The sequence below is a fragment of the Suillus plorans genome (genome assembly GCF_016647745.1).
Source record: "Suillus plorans strain S12 chromosome Unknown HD556scaffold_44, whole genome shotgun sequence".
Lineage (NCBI taxonomy): Eukaryota > Fungi > Basidiomycota > Agaricomycetes > Boletales > Suillaceae > Suillus > Suillus plorans.
The window spans coordinates 101,676-120,974 of NW_024537428.1; the positions used below are offsets into that span (position 1 = coordinate 101,676).

At 47.4% G+C, this 19,299-nt stretch overlaps 4 protein-coding genes across 4 annotated transcripts; 2 read left to right on the forward strand and 2 right to left on the reverse strand.

The window, feature by feature from the left end:
* Positions 1 to 183: 183 nt before the first annotated feature.
* On the reverse strand, positions 184 to 4,431 carry HD556DRAFT_1445438 (BEACH domain-containing protein; the record flags this gene model as incomplete). Its single annotated transcript, XM_041306923.1, has 20 exons — positions 184 to 469; positions 545 to 685; positions 735 to 891; positions 1,244 to 1,408; positions 1,462 to 1,521; positions 1,569 to 1,692; positions 1,752 to 1,878; positions 1,934 to 2,020; positions 2,077 to 2,111; positions 2,157 to 2,223; positions 2,272 to 2,388; positions 2,439 to 2,502; positions 2,554 to 2,626; positions 2,673 to 2,913; positions 2,962 to 3,018; positions 3,076 to 3,235; positions 3,291 to 3,416; positions 3,468 to 3,591; positions 4,247 to 4,347; positions 4,404 to 4,431. The coding sequence occupies 20 exons, from the start codon at positions 4,429 to 4,431 to the stop codon at positions 184 to 186; spliced, it is 2,340 nt and encodes a 779-aa protein (XP_041158061.1).
* Positions 4,432 to 9,038: 4,607 nt separating this feature from the next.
* HD556DRAFT_1445440 (casein kinase I isoform epsilon) lies at positions 9,039 to 10,185 on the reverse strand (the record flags this gene model as incomplete). The annotated part of the gene is made up of 3 exons (XM_041306924.1): positions 9,039 to 9,134; positions 9,208 to 9,843; positions 9,895 to 10,185. 3 exons carry the CDS (start codon positions 10,183 to 10,185, stop codon positions 9,039 to 9,041), a joined length of 1,023 nt encoding a protein of 340 aa, XP_041158062.1.
* Positions 10,186 to 12,321: 2,136 nt separating this feature from the next.
* HD556DRAFT_1445441 (uncharacterized protein) lies at positions 12,322 to 12,892 on the forward strand (the record flags this gene model as incomplete). The annotated part of the gene is made up of 4 exons (XM_041306925.1): positions 12,322 to 12,446; positions 12,498 to 12,627; positions 12,689 to 12,719; positions 12,777 to 12,892. 4 exons carry the CDS (start codon positions 12,322 to 12,324, stop codon positions 12,890 to 12,892), a joined length of 402 nt encoding a protein of 133 aa, XP_041158063.1.
* A 1,979-nt stretch (positions 12,893 to 14,871) lies between these two features.
* On the forward strand, positions 14,872 to 19,271 carry HD556DRAFT_1445442 (uncharacterized protein; the record flags this gene model as incomplete). Its single annotated transcript, XM_041306926.1, has 7 exons — positions 14,872 to 14,894; positions 14,957 to 15,757; positions 15,820 to 16,101; positions 16,168 to 16,998; positions 17,066 to 17,165; positions 17,219 to 17,608; positions 17,664 to 19,271. 7 exons carry the CDS (start codon positions 14,872 to 14,874, stop codon positions 19,269 to 19,271), a joined length of 4,035 nt encoding a protein of 1,344 aa, XP_041158064.1.
* Between the last annotated feature and the right edge of the window lie 28 nt (positions 19,272 to 19,299).

Sequence of the window (19,299 nt, forward strand, 5' to 3'; positions counted from 1 at the left end):
CTCACAAGTCACACTGCTTACATAATCAAAACTCGGTCCGGCTTATACAGCCATGGCAAGTAGCTGCAAGCTGGCTCAAGCCTGTGTAGATAATTTTAGCGTAATTTAAATTTAGAAATGAGATTAAATTTAGAAACGTTACATCTTACTATCGATCGATTATCGACAATCCAAGTAAACGACTTAGTTCCCAAGATCCTTCACATACAACAAAAATGGCACCCCAAATGGCGGTACGTTGTACCTTTGTGATGTTTGGACATGCGTTAAGTCCAAAAATAGGCCTGTATCGCACACATCACCAAAGCCAAGCAGGTGACGGCGAGGAATGCAGAGATGTTGGGGGAGACGAGAGGTTCGCAGGATCGAGAAGTGACATTTGTTTATGTGTCGGGGTGTCCGTCGAGGTTTCGGATTGCGTTGGCGAAGGTACTCGGGTTCAGGGTCCGAGAGAATGAGTGAGTGCATTCTACAGCATATCCTAAAGATGATTGAACTATTTCGGTTAGTAGCAACAATAATGCGCATGCAAATGCAAATGCACTGAACGCTGTGCTTGCTCCGTCGAGGGATATGAGGAACGTAAGGTTGGTCATCTCCTTCCGCAATGAATCCCCCATCTTTCAACAACCCCTTGTCCTCTCCCTTCTTGGACTTGCGATGATGTGCGTTCTGATCACTACCCCTAGGATTAGTCGGTAGTTGTACAACAGAAATGTGAATGACGCACGCACTCTGCCACTTTCCATATCTTTGCAAGTAAGGCGTCACCATGCGCGAAAATTATGAACACATTCTTGCGCGTCTCAGTGCCAGTAGCAGGATCAACAAAGGGCTCTGTGATATCCGTGTGATTCATGTACAGGTTACCCCTTAGGACACAAACTGTTTCTGACGCGAAACAGCACGATCAGAACCCTTCCGTTAAGCAAAGCCGCACTCAAACAGCAATTCTATGACAAGATCAAAGGTGAAGCCATCAGCATCATGCGCGAATCACCCCGCAACGCCCACCTCCAATCCATAGATCAAATGGCACCATCCAAGAATTTCGCAAAACGGATCGCAGACCTGCCGAGGAAGCACAGAACATTAATATTTCAGCTGCGCACAGGCCACATTGCACTCAACAAATACCTTCACTGCATAGCCAAAGCGCCCTCAGCAACATGCCAGGAATGTCACGCCCATGAAGAAACTATCCAGCACGACTGCGTCAAATAGTTAAAAGCTTGAAACGAACGAAGCAAAAAAATGGGACACTTGCCTTTGAAAGGCTTGGAATCTCTTGCTAACGCAAGTGCATCCTCAGGGACACCATGGGCTATCGTAACAGGGAGACTCAGGAACCCTTCAAGATTTCGTGGTGGATGTGGTGAGGTGAAGAGCTTCTTGGGAGTCTGCCCGACTGCATTGCTATTAGTTGACCGTTTCATGTGACTGGGACAAGGGCTGTCGCACAATTGTGGATGATTCCAACAGTAGCTTGTCGCTCAAGATCGTTGGTAATCTTGTCCAGATCTGTACATGCCCATCAACGAAAAGTAAATTCCGACAGAGAAACCTACCGATTGCGCCTTCGTAACTGAGAGGGTGAAAAATGTTCACCGAATCCACGTCCCATTGCTTGCATCCCCATATGAGATCTATCCAAGCAGGAAGATTCTTGCTGAGATAATGGCCCTCAAGAACCTGTTTACGCACCAGAATAAAATCAGTTAATCAGAACAATCTTCTGTGGTAAAACTTACACAGCGATGTATTATGATGAACAGGAGTGGGTCTCCTTTTGCCCACGCAGGCAGTTTGACATTGTGAATCTGTTCTCCGGTAGCTTGAGAGATACCAAAGTTGAGATTTGATGAATTCTCGAGGAATCTGAACGTAGTAATCATTATCAATTTGAACGGAACAGAGCAATCAGAGGACTTACTCCGAGCAAGTAAAGAATTTGGGTATTAATTCACGCACATCCCCTCGGATGTCATGTGACGCTGAAGAATATGTTCTCCTGATATCACTGAAGTATAAATCATTATATGTTGCCCCACATCCTGGTTCCAACTAAAGACTAACACAAAAAGCCTGTCGGGCAAATCCCAGTTTCCTCCCTGAGGGGATAAATAGATGTTTTTCCACACCAAAAAGGAACATACCTGTAGCGTCTTGAACATATTGGTAAATGGCTGCATGCGAATATTGAAGTGGCAAATGATCATCGATCTGTACTCGGTGTCAAGAAAAAAATATGGGCAAATAGAACAAACTTACGAGCTGAAGTGTGTTCCGTAGTGAAATGGCTCTTCGTCAACACTGCTCAAGTTAGTATAGCGAGTTTCCGCAGCCTCACGACGCTCAGCCATCAACACTCCCATAGGCTTAGTGAGACTGAATTATTATGTTAATTGGAGTTTACAATCTGGAGTATACGAACTCACTCTCTAAACACATCAGTAGATGAAAGATCTAGTACCTCCGATACATAATCATTGAGAACCCAAGCTAAAAGTCGCCGTGAGTTTGCTTGTGAATAAGGAGGTAAAAGCCACTGACGAAAAACGGGGTATTGAGTTGCATCGTTTGGGGTATGTCCTGACAGTTGATTGAGAATACTCAAATAACCAAACTGGTTCAAAGTGAGTGTTGAAATAAGAGATGTAAACATCACACACATTGCTTAGCTCTCTGTTCTGCCACTGTTGTTGCGCCAATTGGAGTTCTTTTTCTACTGCGCTAGTGGATGATCTACTTGTCAAAAGTGATTTGGGTGTAATAGATCTAGGTGTCAAACTGGGGTCGGATGTCCTCATTTTCAAGGCTATCGACAAAAGCATCTGGGAAGCCACTTGGCGACGTGACTTATCAAGGAAAATAACCAGCAGTGTGCGGCTATCTTTGAAAAAGATCTCGAACCTGACAACCGGATTAGTAAAGTGAAATGCAGTGAGTGACGCATCTCACCCTACATCCTGGAAAAGGAACATCCTGTCAGAGAAGCCTGAAACTTGCTCTAATGACCTGTCACAGAAGATATTCAGTATGACAAAAGATAGAATAGAAAAGTGTTCTCTATACCATTGTTGAGCCCACTGCGAGTTCCAAACGTCCACAGCACTTCCGGATATAAGGAACAATCCTTCCGGCGCATCACCTGCATCAATAACTTCGCCTTCACTATTCTCCACAAGTCCTTCTAACATGTACAGGTGGGTACGCCCGAAAATCAACATGCCAACTAGGAATCAACGATTGAGAATGTCAGTGAGCAAGTCAGCAATTTGACCGCTTACGAAAGGAATCGACACCGGATACTCGGCAGACAGTGCTAACAGCCTCAATGACATTGCCAGGTTCGAGTTGATGCCTCACTCTCCTGAGTTTGTCCTCAGTTACCTCTTCAGTGAGCTGATGATCGCCTGGAAACGATGTTAGTCAAAATTGATAAAGCATCGAAAGTAAAGAACAACCGTCTTCGCCTGTATAAGATGGAACAACCACGGTATTCGGAGAAGCAAGTTCTGACTGGGACAGCGACAACAGCTCTGAATCAAAAGTTGACGAAGCTTCCTCATGACTAGTAGACCTTGAGTTCTGCACAAATATTTCCAGGAGGCTCTCCATCTTTGTCCTGGCTGATATCATTGTTTTGCCTCTAACAGCGAAAAACTCACTGACCTAACTCTGTGCGGTCCTTTGGTCTCGTCCAATTTCTACATGCATTTCCGAGCTGAGTGGGACCAAATATTGCGTTCAGTCGTCGATACAGATACATTTTCTTCAAAAGATGCGAGATACGCTAGACAGTGCAACGCACTCAGTCTGGAAGTTGGACCACGTCAACTCCAAGTCAAATATTTGTTGTGCCACAGTAAAGGAATAAGAGCGACGCTCAAATACATCGCGCGCACGAAAAGGATGGAACAGGTCTTTGGAGATGTAACCCCCCCAGAGGAGAAGAAGAAGTGAGGAGGAAGGAGATGAGAGGGGAAGAAGAGAACGAGAGGAAACGCACCCAACCTGTAACACACCAAACCAACGCCTTAAGACGGCGTCCACGTCCCTGCGCAAGCACGGACCATTGTAAAGAGTCGACAAACAAAGCAACATAATACATAACTCGGACAGTAAACATAGTGTATGTAGTGTCCACCATAGGGCTCCGCCCCACAGGACAATAAACAAGGATCCAAAAAAAAAGAAAAAAAAAATTCAGCAGTGTGACAACAGTTGAAAGGAGCGCACGTACGTCCTTCAATTGAACATTTTCCAGTTCACCGAGCTCTGCGACTGCATCATGGGCAACTTCAGTCAGGATAAGGAACTGCCTCAAGCTCATCTGTCCCGAACCTGTGAACATTGTCAGTAAGTTAAATGGAGTCATCACAGTTCAGGCTCGCACGCACGGAACAGCGTGGGGTAGTCGTCTCCCATGGTATTGATTCATCTGTCTATCAAATAAATGAGAGCAAAGGTCAGGACTCAGGACAACGTCAGAAAAGTAATGCCGCTCAACACATGCGCAAGTGTTGCGGGGAAGTGAAAATACCGCCCATAGTCTCAACAGTCTGCCCTGAAACTCCTTGCTGGCAATCACAACGTGTTGATATCAGAGATGGTTGGGATTGGGTCGGGCGAAGCGCACACTGTCAGCTGGTCACTGTGCAGCTGGTGAGAAACAAATAAAGCATTGAAATCAAAATCAGCACAACAATGAACAAGATAGTGCAAACAACAGGCGAGAGGCAAAACAGTAGATGCCAGACAAAAAAAAGTCATAGAAGTAAGGGTCACTTGTCGTAGATGATAGCAGTGTCCTCAATATTGTCACACTCCTCCTCTGCGATGGCTCTGAGAAGAGCGTCATTTGCGCTGTGGGTAGATGTCAAAGGCTCGCTAGAGCCCATGTCATATACCACCCCATGTTCCATGTCCCGTTGAGAGGCTGCCCAACCTTTCGTAAAGTTAAGCCGTTCTTTCTTGAGGAAAAACTTGACCATCTGCAATGCTTCCATCAAAATGGGACTGAGGCGATTCCTTTTCTTCGAATGGGTTTCGCTGCTGGATGAAAATACTCACTCACATGGCACCGCAGAGGCTTGTACTGGAGCGTAGTCCATGGCAATTGAAAATATAGTCGGGAATATAGACTGCAAAGCCTAGTCAACAGCTCGTGGTTAATGAAAAGGGTGTGACTTGAAGAGGTAACGGACTCACGTTCCAGAACGCAAGTATGTCTGTTCCATGAGGACTAAGCATAGCCGTGGCATAAGCAGCGAACTCCTGATCTACTGTTTGACCACCGCCGTGTTGATGCAGCACATGTGCATGTGCCATGGGAAGTCCATAGCGACGTGAGCCTAGTGTGTGTGGCAGCGGTCGTGGGGCCACTACAGGTTGAGAATGTGCAGGATCAGTGTTTTCCGCTCTTTTGCTATGCATCTGCAGAAAAAATCAATCCAATGTTGTGCATTTATTTACAACAGAGACATACCAGCTTCAAGATAAACTCATTGGCTTCAGTAACACGGTCCTTCTCCCATAGATTGTCCATCCAAGACATCCGCATCGCAGGGTCGATAACTATGAAAGTAATCATGAGATCAATATTTATTAAAACAAAACACGGGACTGACACATAGCGACAGAATAAGCATGTGTCGCACTCATCCGGTCAGTGTATTTGCTTGCCCAGGTTAAGCCTATGTCGACGATAGGCTTACAGTGAGGTACGTGCTGGCCAAGAGACTCCCAGCTATTAATCAACTCTTCAAAAGTTGGAACGGCACGGCTCAGTAAGGGAGTGCTTTCACTGGAGAGTTTTTGCTAGGCGGCGTGTGGTGCCTGGTATGGAATGTTAAATTAGATCACGAGCTTTGAACACATCAGTACTTACCTCCAAGATCACTTCCAGGTCCTGAAGGAACTGCCAATCAACATCACTCAATCTTTTGTTGGATATGCTGCATTGAGGCCAAGCATCAAAAAAGGCATTTACCGCCTGAGCCAGCATTAGTTTATGACATATGTTTTATGATGTGCAATCTTTCCTGCTGCAGTGTCCGCAAACGGTTAATCATGACATATGCTGAGTCCCATCTAGTGGGCTCATCGAGGAGGAGTTCTACAACTGGGAGCTGTATAGAGTCACCCTTGTCATCTCGAAACCAATCATCCTCATTACCCTTAAGGATGCAGTCACGAAACCTGTCGCGCCGCTGATTTGATGCACGGATCAATCACACAATTGTCCTGGCTCGCTCGAGAGGCTTGGTTTGCATGGCCTGGACATAATCGACTTTCTTGATAACCTGATCTTCGATTGTCCATGTATCGGACACAGTAGAATAGTCAGCAGTAGGGTATTTGTCAATGATATGCTTCACGCATATGTTTATCACGTGCAGGAAACACGGTATCCTGTGTTCAACTGGATCAAAGTCGATCCCATGTTGCCCAAGTAGTGTAGAAAGCTCCTGCATTGCGGTATGATTGTTGGCCGCATTGTCAAGAGTAAAATGGCCGGTCTGAACAATGTGAGAGCACGCAACACAATACAAATGAGTACCAACCTTGGCCGTAGTTTCTGCACGATTGAGGAGATATAATATCATGGAACCAAGAGATTGACCATCGTGATTTCCTGGGATGTGGTGGAAAGCAAGGAGGGCCGTCTTCAACACAAGCATTGAACCTTGATTGGACCTGGCAATCCAATGAGCTGTAAGGGCCATGAACGGCCGGAGCTTTTGATCTGACCACAGGTCAGATGTGAAGCAGACTTTTCCCTGCGCATTCTAAAAGGAATAAGATACTTCGTAGGACGCTTGGAAACTATACACTTACAGCAAGATCTTTCTTCAATGCCAGGAAGTATTCCTGCCATTGCTTGATGACCATCTCACGAGCCTTCATGCGATGAAATAGGCCAGTCTCGCCAATATCTGGGCGCAGGAGACGTATGAGGCGCCGAAATTCAGGGCACTCGATCACATTTATTGCCTGGGGGCAATTATTGATAGTGGCTGTAGGCATAAACTGCGACTTACTTGATCATCGGCAACAATAAACTTCACAATTTGACGATGCATTTCATCAAGCGTGAAGTCTGGAATTACATCGTGTGGAGAGCCGGTTCCTACCAGCAATGTGTCAGTTCCCTGGTTAGGGGGGGACCAAGTGATTGCATTGTGCAAGGTGATTTCTTGAGTCGTTCGCGAATTGTCATCAGTGACCAGCCCTCAGCTAGTCATTCGTTTAGATCCTTTATCTGTATGCGCCAGCCAAAACGCTCTGCTGCTTCCAAATAAAGTTCGGTGTGGTGAGTGAAAGCATGCGTGCGGGGAGCTGTACTGGATGTGGAGCCTGCATATACCATGACCTTGTGTGTTGTGTCGATATTATGCAGTGTTCTGGTGATGGGTGTGAGAAACGATGAAAGATTGCAAATGCGGTACTCACTCGCAAGGGATGCAAGTTTTGCTCTTAGTATCGGAGTCAATCCAGTAGAAGTGAGTTATATTGGTTGGCCCTTTAGACTGCTTTAGATTGCCAGTGGCCAAAGGGTCAGTGCGAACAGTGCTATTAACGGTCTGGAGTGGGCTCGGATTAGAGCCCGCAGGTGCCATAGCGACGACGGGCGCAGGAAGATTTTCCGGTTCCTCTTCATCCCCTGAGACATTGTTGAGGTCAAAGACCTCACCCTCATCTGGACCGGTATGAGCTGCATCACTGGTTCTGTATCTAACAGGAAGCTGTCACCGACGGGGGTTTTGCAGGGTAGTGGCATTAGCTGCAGCAGCAGCAGGGATCGCAGCAGGAATAGCGGAACGGATCGCAGCGGGAATAGTGGTAGGGATCGTGGCAGGGATAGCAGCAGCAGTGGAGAAATCAGCAGCAGCAGGAATAGCAGCAGAGGCAGTGGGGATAGCAGTAACAGCAGGCAAGGCAGCTGTCCACCTCTTGTTCTGCCCGCGTCGTCGACCTTGCATTTGTGGTAGTAGTGTTGATGATTTGATGACAGAACTGTCTGTCTATATAAGTGTTCTTTCCGGGAAACCCCAGACAATGCCAATGTATGCGAAGCTCGAGGGCGATATATTGCAGGTGACAATGTAGTGGAGTGGGGCAGGGCATCGATGAAAGGTCATTCATGCAGCATATAATAGCCTGTATGGTGGTGATATGAGTTATATGATATGAGAGAAGCGAACAGTAAAATCGCGACATACAAGTTTGGTGCCTGTTGGACGATTGACAGGGTGTGGGCGAAATTGGTCTTCTTTGTCTTGTTTTTTATCAATAAAAGCTTGCAAAGCACTATAATTTGGTGGGGGTGAGGGTGGGGAATCTCGCTCAATGAAGGACATACCTGGAGACTAAAGTGAATTTTATCCATGCAGCTTTCTAGATTGCCATCATATAGATAATAGCTTGAGAAACGAACAGCTCACCTTTATCCTCAGAGTTTCAATTCAGAACCCAGATCGTAAGGTAGTAAAGCCATCCACCACAAGGTTAGTGATACATTTAGAAAAGGTCCCCCATGAGGCGTTGCATGTAGGTGCGGATGCACTACCACTCCTCAATTTTAATCACCGCATGATACGATCGATACGGTCTAATGATAAGAATTAGCTAGATGAATCAACCATTTTACCTCACACAGAAGTCGAATTGCTGGACACTACCACTTGGTGATGCAACCTGTTTGAAAGCAATTCAAACCTTCAGTGGTGGATAACCATAAGTTCTAACAAGACCCTCACCTTAGCGATCTTGTCTGATCAGCACGAGAAAATGCAATGGCAAGATCGGTGGTGATTTTAAGTGATGATGGCAGGTGCAAAGATCGATAGCTGCGGCTGCTGCACACTAGTATGAGTCTGTGCAGCATGTTGAAGGGAAAATAGTCCCACGCTGAAAGCGGTGCACGATTACACATGATGCATTGCTGCCATTGCAGTACACTATTTCTAACATCTGTAAGGATGAAGAGTTCAATCCTGCAGAACCAATTCGTGTGACCCTTATAATATATATTATATACTGTAGTCTACAACAGTCACGATTTCTGCTGTGGAGTTGACGGAATTGACGTAGCACGCCATGAAGAGCCATTTGTACGTGGGCGTAACCTGCAAATAAGTTATACTTCGGTTCAAAGATATGAAAGAAACATGTTACTCACACATGTGTTGATCGGCATACTGCCTTTGGCGGGCATATTGACATTGCTTCGGCCATACAGCACTGGTCAGGAGATAGAAGGGGGTGTGTGGCAGGACAGCAAGGAGTCCCAGGACCATCGGGTTGGCCAAAATCCAACAAGCACGTAGCTGGTGCAGGCAATGTGGCACGAAGACTGTGTAGTAGTGAACGAAGATGATCGTAATCAGGATCTTCAGCGAATGCGAGAGAGCGGGTGTAAATAAGAATGTTTGTGAATTCGACGGGGATGTCATGGCATATTTCTGCAATGGTAGCGTGTGCTTTGCGCTCGAGTATGGTAGAGCTGGATAATTTCTCATCATCACTGGCTAACCATGGAAGGGAGCCACGCAAAAAATAGATTAGCATGTAAGTGAGCGACTCAAGATCGTCACGGCAACCTGGCTCAACTCCTAGGTGATTGTTGATTGAGGCGAATGCGGGAGTACCAGAGAGACTTCGACCATGGCGAAATGGTACATGGTCACTGGTTTTAGTGTTCCAGTATGTCTTCGTGATTCCAAAATCGATGATATAGGCGGTGTGCCTCAAATTTCCAAGACCCACCAAGATGTTCTGCGGCTTAATGTCGCCGTGAACATAATTGTGTGAGTGAACGTACTCAAGACGCGAGAGCTGGGAAAGTCAGTCAACCTATCTGCAAAGACCTCGGACCAAATGACTGACCAACTGGACTCCAAGATTGACAACATTGAGAAGGCTGAATCTTCGATTGTTCGCGAGGAAGAGTTGGTGGAGTGACGGCCCAAGGAGTTCAAGGACCAGAACATGATGCACTGACTCTCTACCAAACCAGAAGGTGCGTGGGATGCCAACTCCGCCTTCAAGTTGTTTCAAAATATAGTATTCACGCTTGACAGAAGATGAGTGGTTGACAACGGTTTCGAGTTTGAGGGCAACGTGATCATCATTGATGATATTCCGCGCAGAATATACGACAGCTAAGTTGTACAACATAAGTGAATCTGAACCAGAACAATAAATTTGACTACATGCCATACGAGCCAGATCCTAAGACATCTCCCAGCCTAAATCTCCCATCCACTCGAACCGGGACCTTATGCATGGTAATTTACAGTGGATCCAACCGAATAGTGGGGATATGTTGGAGAATGAGTTCACGACGCAAGTGACGCAACGAACGCAACCCCCTCCAGCTGGCTTGAGGCCGGCTCAAGCCGTTCTTCCCACATTCTTGGCTTGTTGCAATTTGTGCCGGTTCAGGTGCCTTGTGGACCAGACCGAGTTGTACATGAGTAACTTGGTTCATTGGAATCGCCGAACTGCTGTGAAATTGGTAAGAGCCGAGCCCGGACCGGCCATAGCCGAGCCGCAACACTACTAGTGCCATGCCTCCACTCCTCCTTCTTGTGCCATCCACATATGTTCGAGTCACATCAGCATTCACTGACGTGTGCTGGACATATGTGCTAAGCACTGGCAGTGATACCTATGGTACCCGCGGGTAAACCCTGCACGGGTGCAGGTACGGGTCTGAGCTTGTTGTACCCGCCGAAAACCCGTACCCATCAGAGCGGGTACGGGTTTTTGCCGGGTGTGGGTGCGGGTATGGCCTCCAATACCCAGGGGTTTACCCGTGCAGTTCCCTAGTAACAAGTGTGAACAAGTGTACATAGTGTGAACAAGCTAAAAATAAGTGCAACAAAGGGGATTGCAATGTAGCTCATTCTAAAAACAAGTGCACAAAGTGCAGGACAAATGAAAAAAAGTGCAAAAATGCTCAAATCAAGAGGAAGGGATCTTCTTGGCAGCTTGTTGCTCCTTGTGACAAGGAGGCGTTCTGGTTCTTGTCTGACACTTTCCGCTCCTGGGTGGGAAAAATAAGAGCGAAAAAGGAAATCAAGCAATGTGTGAATTTACTGATGTTCTCACAGCTACAATATGAAGGAATCATCAGTTCACTGATGAACGTATGTCATGACAGGTTCATGCTCAATAACCCGCAAACATATCCTAGTCCCTTGCAATTCAATCCTGAACGATTTTTGCCTAATGACGAAAAGAAGCCTGAGACCGACCACCGGACAATCTACTTTGACTTTGGAAGACGGTGAGCATAGAGTTGGTTGCCTGTGAAATGCTAACTTTCTGCTTCGCAGCATCTGTCCGGGTATACTCAACTCACAGAAAGCGCCGATCAACATTCTGATGCTTCTTGTTTTTGATATATAGGTATCCACCTCGCTGAAGCCGCTATCAGAACTTCGAGAATTGGTACGTCGAGGTACGTCGACGCAGAATTACCTCATTTGAGTTCGACGATGACTTTATTGCGCAATGGCTACCAGCCCGCAGTGCAGAAATGACTCTAGGAGCTCTGTCGAATGCACTCGATCCAGCCTATTGACAATAACTTCCATTGGGCACGCGTTTTCGCCCGTCATATGTAACCGCCAGATCGCAGCGGGAGAATGCAGCGATTGTGGCACTCGCCGGTGCAGTGCAAGAAATCAGCAAGCATTTGTCTTTTGCGCAAGTCGATCTCTTCAAAAATTGGCATACTCGCAGATGCTTACGAACGAACTCGCAGCCAACTCTTCTGTGCTTTGCTATAAAGCACTGCGCCGCAGGGATACCAGCGGAAAAACTTCTGGTGACGAAGAAGGAAGTGCTGACCTTTGAAAAATTGCGAATCTCGCGCAGTGCGGGTTATAGTCTCCTGTGAATGAGAATGATTCAATCCACCTTGAAGAGGCGATGCGTATGCTGTCGCTCAACGACTTTGGGATTTTGCCGCAATCTTCTCGTCTCCTCTACGGCTCGTGATAGCGATGGTCTTCCTCTACAAGTAAGTCACAGTTTCCCTGAGATATCAAGCTAAGTGATATTGGGATCCAGCGCGATGTCAGGTGCCATTGTGATTCTTTTTGCCTATATTCTGAACTACAAATTGGCGACATACAACATCAAGGTTTGGAGTCTCGGCTATTTTATTTTCCTGGCTGATGCGGCACAGATTACCCGAGCGTCATGGAAGGCCAACAACAAAAGGATGAGTGTCGTGAACGAACTACTTCAGAATATCAGATTTTTGAAGTTTCATGATTGGTGCGGGTGAGCAGAAGCTGGCACATGATTCAACTTGATGAGCGTTTCATAGAAAATCAGTGGTCTCGCATTGCTCATCGAGCACGAGAAGAGGAACTCGACTGGCGGGTCAAAGAGAATGTTGTCGACACTATCATCTCTTTCATATGGTAAGAGCTGTTCGTTGTCCTGACTTCGCGCGTACTCACGACAATTTATAGGACATGGCTACCTTCAGCGACATTCTCTTGGCACGCTTTGGGTGAACAAGAGCAACTGACCGTATCCGAGGCATTTACCGCAGTCGCTCCGTTCTCACAGTCAAGCATTTCTTATACCAGTAACCACGCAGTGGGTATATGTATATTTCTCTTCACGGACTGATATGGATATGAGACTGACCTTGTTGCAGGAATCCCACAGCCCCGGGCCAGATGACAACAGTATGTTGGGCTCGAAACTCTTCACCACAGGTTGCCCAGACTAACATCGTCGCGCAGGATGCGATCTCCGTCCTTTTATATATCCCTCACGGTTCCCGCGGCAGTTCAAGAAAATAGACGAAGTAGCTGCAGTCCTGCCTGATCGCTCGAACCAAGCTGCAGTCTGCAGATAAGACCAAGACTGACTGAATAACATACGGACAAGGTCCATGCAGACGACATTCAGCCACGATGAAACGGCAATTTTCATTCCAATATGGCAGATATCATGCGAGTACGGGAAATAAATAACAATGTTGGTCGGATGACAAGACTTTAAAAGTATCGATGAACGAGATGGTTAATGATATACGGCTACAATTCATTTCTGGGTGTGGAGGGCGAGCGAAAATGCGTGAGCGAACGACAGTATTGTGAAAGGAGCGCGCGAATTGAGTAATGTAATGCGTCGTGATGAAGGAAATTCGGTAAGAGGAAGGGGAATGCTTGGCAAGTTGGCGCTCAGCTGCATGTGTGCCGGATCCTTCCGGGTGTTCAACGTTCAGGAACCACCATGGGAATATGGGAATATACCAGTACTATGTTACTCATGACTCGATTCACCTGACCCACCACACGAGCAAGGATAGCTCCTTGGCCACTTTCTGTCGCTGCCATCGACATATTGGTTCACCATCTGGAACGGGATAACACCGCCCTGCATGTCATAGAGTCCGTCCCTGTCCACCTGGTCCGAGCGCGTGACAAACTCCTGAATCTCTGTCTTCATTAGGTTCGCAGGCCACTCATCGAACTTCTAATACGACTCGGCCGACAGATCATGCCCGCAATGAGGGCAGATGCATACAAGGCCAGGTCGAGATGATCAAATGTTGAAGACATGAAAACCTGGGAATGCCCAGAGCGTTACCGCATGTCTTTATGGAAAAGGCGACATCGACCCACAGTCTGGTAGCAGCGAATGTCGTTCGAGGGCTCAAGAAGCTTATACGCGTACGTGCTAATATTTTTGGCCTAGCATAGAAGAGTCGAATGACTAACTAACTATTTGTTATAGGAATTGGAGACCAATAGTACACGTCTCCGCACGGGAGCACTAGAGCACGACGATAGTTTCACTTATGACATCACGGATACTGTTGATCTCAAAATAGTTCTGATGCAAGGTTTGGAGGACGAGAACACCAATGCAAGTACATATATAATTGTGTCATCACCAGGTGACTACTAACATGCGTACTGAAGGGAGATCACACTGGTGAACAGGAAGATGAATCACCTGTGGTCGAACCGAAGCACAATGGACAACCCTCGAACAACCTTCCCTCGTAGCCCCGAGGCAGTACCAGTCTGTCATCTTATATACACGCTGCTATCCATGCAGAGCTTTTTGCCTGCTGCAGGGAGTATTCCGACATCTCGCCATTCGAGACGTGGCCACATCCAAAAACAAGGTGCAAGGAAAGACTTTCTGTATACACTGGCGTATCATCTTGTAGAGTCATTTAGCCGATATTCTCTCTATTCTCGCCATGACCCGGTCCGATACTGAACTACAAGGAACCCTCCGCTACCGCCTTCTTTCTGCATCTCTCCTCCCTCCTGCATCCAAAATCTCTGAACCGGTTCTTGTGGGCATGAATCCGTTCGTCATGTTGTTGCTGAACTAGGAACTCGATGGCGTGGCTCAAACAGGTTCTCTATCAAGTTTATTTGGAATCATAGTTTATACTTAATACAAGGACAGCATAATCGGCATCGCTGCGCTTCTCGCATCGCCACGATTCCCTCCTTGAACGATGCACGAATATCTCCAAATGTGTCGTGGTTGCCACGTGCCATGTCGATTGCAGTTATGAACTGTTGTAGGGAGCAATGCCGTTAATAAGATGAGAAGACAATTTGAAAACGGTTGTTGGCTCCTTTTGATGACCACTTGACGAATCAGACTGATTCAAGTAGATGTGTCATTAAATGGAGACTGGGGATTATCCAGTGAGACATCTGGTAAGACTCTGGGTATTCCCTCATTCTATGAGCCTGAGATATTGAATGTCCTCGCACCTTAGCCTATGTCACCATCACAGTCTGCCCTCATTAATACTGAGGCTAGCCTGAAAGTCGGTCTCAACGCTCACCCTTGTGCAAAATTATGGCTCCACACACTGCTGACAGGTAAGCTACTGAGTGCTGGCTACATGATACATTTCTGATGTCTGGGTGATTCGGCACATCAGTAGCATCGACGATTCGGACGACTCTGATATTCTAGATGATGGATTGCTGTCTAATGCGATAGACGAAAGCACTCCGTTTAATCTTGATGATGTTCCTCCAGCTGTGGAATCCGACGATCCTGTGCCGCAAGAAGAGGTCTTTCACAGCATGTTCATTGCTCGTGAAGGCCAGGAAACAACTGGCCGTACTTGGGAGCAGACTTCCGTTTGCACCCTGCCTCTGTCAGCCTTCGAGAAAATTTTTCGCAGGAAGGACAAGGCCACCGCAGCAAATTTATTACTGCGTCGCACCAACCTCCGCATCGATCCGCATCTAACATTTGCTTCTGATCACCCAATGTTGTTGTGGGACGCGTCGAAGCATTTCCTTGACTTTGTCCTCGTTGTATCGGGTTCGATTGGTTTGCATGCATTCCTCCCGAACACTATCTCCGACCACACGTTTTCCGTCTCTTTGGATTTCCGTCTTCAGAACAAACAGTTCAAGCCCAAGTTCGGTAAGCTCGGGTTTGATCCTACAGGCTCGATGATGGCAATCGGGACTGGCAGTTCTTGTGAGCTGTGGCTTGCATTTTGTCCCTTGACACACATTGAGGATCTTTCTCTTGCCGACGAGACACCTCTGCTAAATGCCATGAAACACGGCGAGACTCGTCTGTCACCCCGTCACTATCGTATGGCAGTGATGTTTATCGCCTCGGCGTTGGCACAAATATCATCGCTGCCCTTTCATATCATGCATACATACGGAACCGACGAGGATTTTTCTCGCTGGAGAGTCAAGGAGGTTACTAACCTGTAGTAAGTCTTCAGTGGGACCATTCCTGCGAGATCCAATAACTGATCGATGGTTTTCCTTTCAGCGATCAACCGACAATCAACCTCCGTTTGGAGGACTTGAAGGCCCTCCACGCATACATCGTGTCAGATTGGGATGACTGGGTTCGCAATGCACCAGCGTCTTGGAAGGATGACGGTTGGCTCCAATCCCGCGCACCTTTATCCGTAGCCTGTAGGTATGGACAAAACCAAGCAATTGCAAGCTTAAACCCGACCGCTCGATGCGTGGAAGCGGCGAATTGGCAAGCGGAGCGAGAATATTCCAATATCCGCTACATGTCGATGGCTATCGCCACCGATCTTACGTGCGTACCGTTTTTCCTTTACTATGAACCACTCTCTCACTTGACAACCACAACCATTATCATTAGCTGCAAACCAGTCTCTCGATGGGAGAAAATACCTGAGGATGAGTTGCTGGACGCCCATGACATCATATATGATTCCCCAAACTCTTCCTTCCGGCAGCCGGTGAATTTGGAGGACTTTCCTCCCCGCGATCCTGACACGCAGAAAGAAAACAACATCTACGACGAAGATGGTCGTCGAATTCCCCGCTTTGATGGTCTGTGCAGTCCCAACGTGAAGCCTTGTGGCGTTCTCATCAACCTCGAGAGTATCACCGAGTTGTTTTCTGCAATTATTGCGGAAGATGATGGCTTGGCCTTCGATCCTGATATCATCATGGACGATGAAAATCTTGGTATTCCTCGCGTCAGTGTTTATCCCCAGGCCTTCCTCAGGAAGTATGGTCACATTCAATGCAACACCGTTTTACCCCACTTCACTCCATTCATATCGAAAATTCGCAATGCCGTATCTCGCGACACAGTCGGTCAAGACGATTTGGATGACGAGGCCTTGGACGACGATCTTTTTAATGACTTTCCACATGGGTTTCCACCTGCACTCTTGGCTAGCGGCTGCCAGTTCTATAATGAGATCTCGCATCGCATCAGACCGTCCGCCGCCTTACATGATGTCCAGCAAGGTCGCATCACTTCCGCTCTCTCAGGTGCTTACGCCACTACCCGCAACGCTCAGACTGCGCACAAGATGGTTCTTAGAGAGTGCGGTCTGCATTTGCCTCACCAACGCTATGACAACAAGATCGATATAAATGATGTTCCCCGCGCATTACGCCTAGAGAACATTTACATCGTTCAATTAGACTCTCTGAAGTCTGCGAAGCGAAATGGATCGTGAGTTGTTTTGTGATTGTATATGCCCAAGCCTTCGATGCAGCTGACACGATGCGCCTCGCCAAAGATCAATATATAATGACATGGTTGTACCATTGGCCAGTTACTGGTCACACCCCACTATCTTTGAGGCCATTCGCCCACACCTGTTTGTTTTGACTGCTGAAGTGCGTCGCCATTATATAACCTATGAATGAAGACTCACCATCCTCCCTTACAGGCATTTCCCCATGTCTATCAATGGACCACTTATCCCATAACGTCCTTGCTCGAGCGTATGTGGGAACATTTCCTGCCCGTCATCGCCAAAGGTGGTAAACCTACCCCTCAAGTTGTTGAACTATGTTCTGTCCTCGAACGCGCGTTGGCGTATGCTCACACTGGCAATGCAAAAGTACTTGCTACAAGTCTCATGAGGCCTTTGTGGTTAGTAAAGAGTCTCTTGGAGCAAGGTCTTCCGACCTTCGCCCCATCAGTGCGCTTCCCCCACGCTCCCTGCGTTCCTGTCGCCATCAGTCCTGTGGATTGGCCTACCCTCACCAACATGAATGCCCCAGCCATTGCATCCAAGCGCTCTCAAATGTTGACGTACGGGAATGATCATTTTGAAGTATGTATCGTCTCATTCTGTCTTTGTCCTGCCATTGATCGAGCTCCTCTCCTAGGCATATAAGGCAGAGTTTCATATACAGCTGTCAATTAATCAGCTGGCGCCCAATGCCTTCAAGCGCTACGCTAGCAACGTCCGTCATGCCACGATCATCGCAGTGGTCGCCCTTCAAGTGTACATAGCCGATGTCAAGACACTCGTTGCGGGTGGTGTCACCACCGCATGCAACGTCATGGAGGCAGAGGATGCCATAGATGGTGAACTCCATGCATTACAGCGGCGCAGAGGACTTCGCAAATGGCTTGGGACCAGTCATCCTCTTGGATATGTCAATAAAGGATACGAACATTTAGTGTCTTGTGTGCTTCCTGAATCCACTGCACACTGCGAAGGGTTGCCAAATCCAACCAAAGACAAGCTATCCATCCAAGATTTTGCTCGCCTGATTTGTGATATGTCTCGAGGGACCAACCCTGTCGCGATCGCCGCTCCTCTCATCTTCAATGGGGGTTCGACTCCCGTCTTTCGCGTTGCTCTTACATACATGCGCAAATATGCCCCACAAGATTCTACCAAGTCATCGGAGAAGTTCTTGCAGGAAGCATTCATCATCGCAGCCAATCATCTACACATCAACAATATCCCATGGCATCGTCCGGCAGGACTGCGCGGCAGGCGGTGTCAGAAACCTGTCTTTGATTCCTGGGTCAATCTAGGGAAGGCCATTGACTTACAAGCTATTGAGCGTCATCATGCCCAGTTGGGCAACGCTGCGGCCGATGCGTCTCAACGCGCTCAGGCCACAGATACGAGGGCAGCTTGGTCTGCCGAGTTGATTACCTTGCAGTCATTGGCCGATTACATCCTTCGCTCTCGTCTCCCTGATGAATTCGCGATCGAGAGCATCGAGCTTGGAGGCGCAGCCTCGACAGCTGGCAGCGAGCCCAGCCCGAATACGATCTATGAATGGGTTTTTGCAAACTTCGACATAAATAAACCTCTCCATTACATCGCACTTATCGCCGGTATCTATGTCAGTCGGATTCTCCCTGATTTATTCTTCGCAGACAGCGACAAGCCGCGAGGGAATGTGACCAATCCTATCATGCTCACGAAGGCAATACGTGCTCTCCCATGGAAGCCCAACTCCAGTGGTCGCAAAGGGTGCAAACTACCAAGCCAGTTTATCGCCATGGTTCCTGCTTATATCATCGCGGTATACACCCCAACAAGCCCATTGCGCATTCATTTGAAAAATAGTACTAAAAGCTTTCCCTCTATCTGGAATTCCAAGAACAGTGCGAAAGGTATCACGCCACTCCTTCTTGTGCGGCTAGGCCTCGCAAATGCCCTATCGCACAGAATTTGGAAAGGCGGGCCGCCTTTAACGCATTGGACGTTACTCTCTCCAGAGGACATAACCGCCAAACATCGTGAGATCCATGCGTGTTTGGCCGATCGCCAGTACGGTCCCTTCCGCATCGCAGTTATATTGTTAGGCATTGATAAAGCTGTCAATCTTGGGCGCACGTCTCAGACATACACCATCAATCCTGCTATTGCATCTATCAGGGTCAACAAGCACTTGTTGAAAGCCGATTCTGACGACGATGAGGTTGAAATTGTGGAGGTGAAAACGGTGAAACGTGCTCGTTTGCATTGATACTGTAATAATCATATTTTCATTGTAT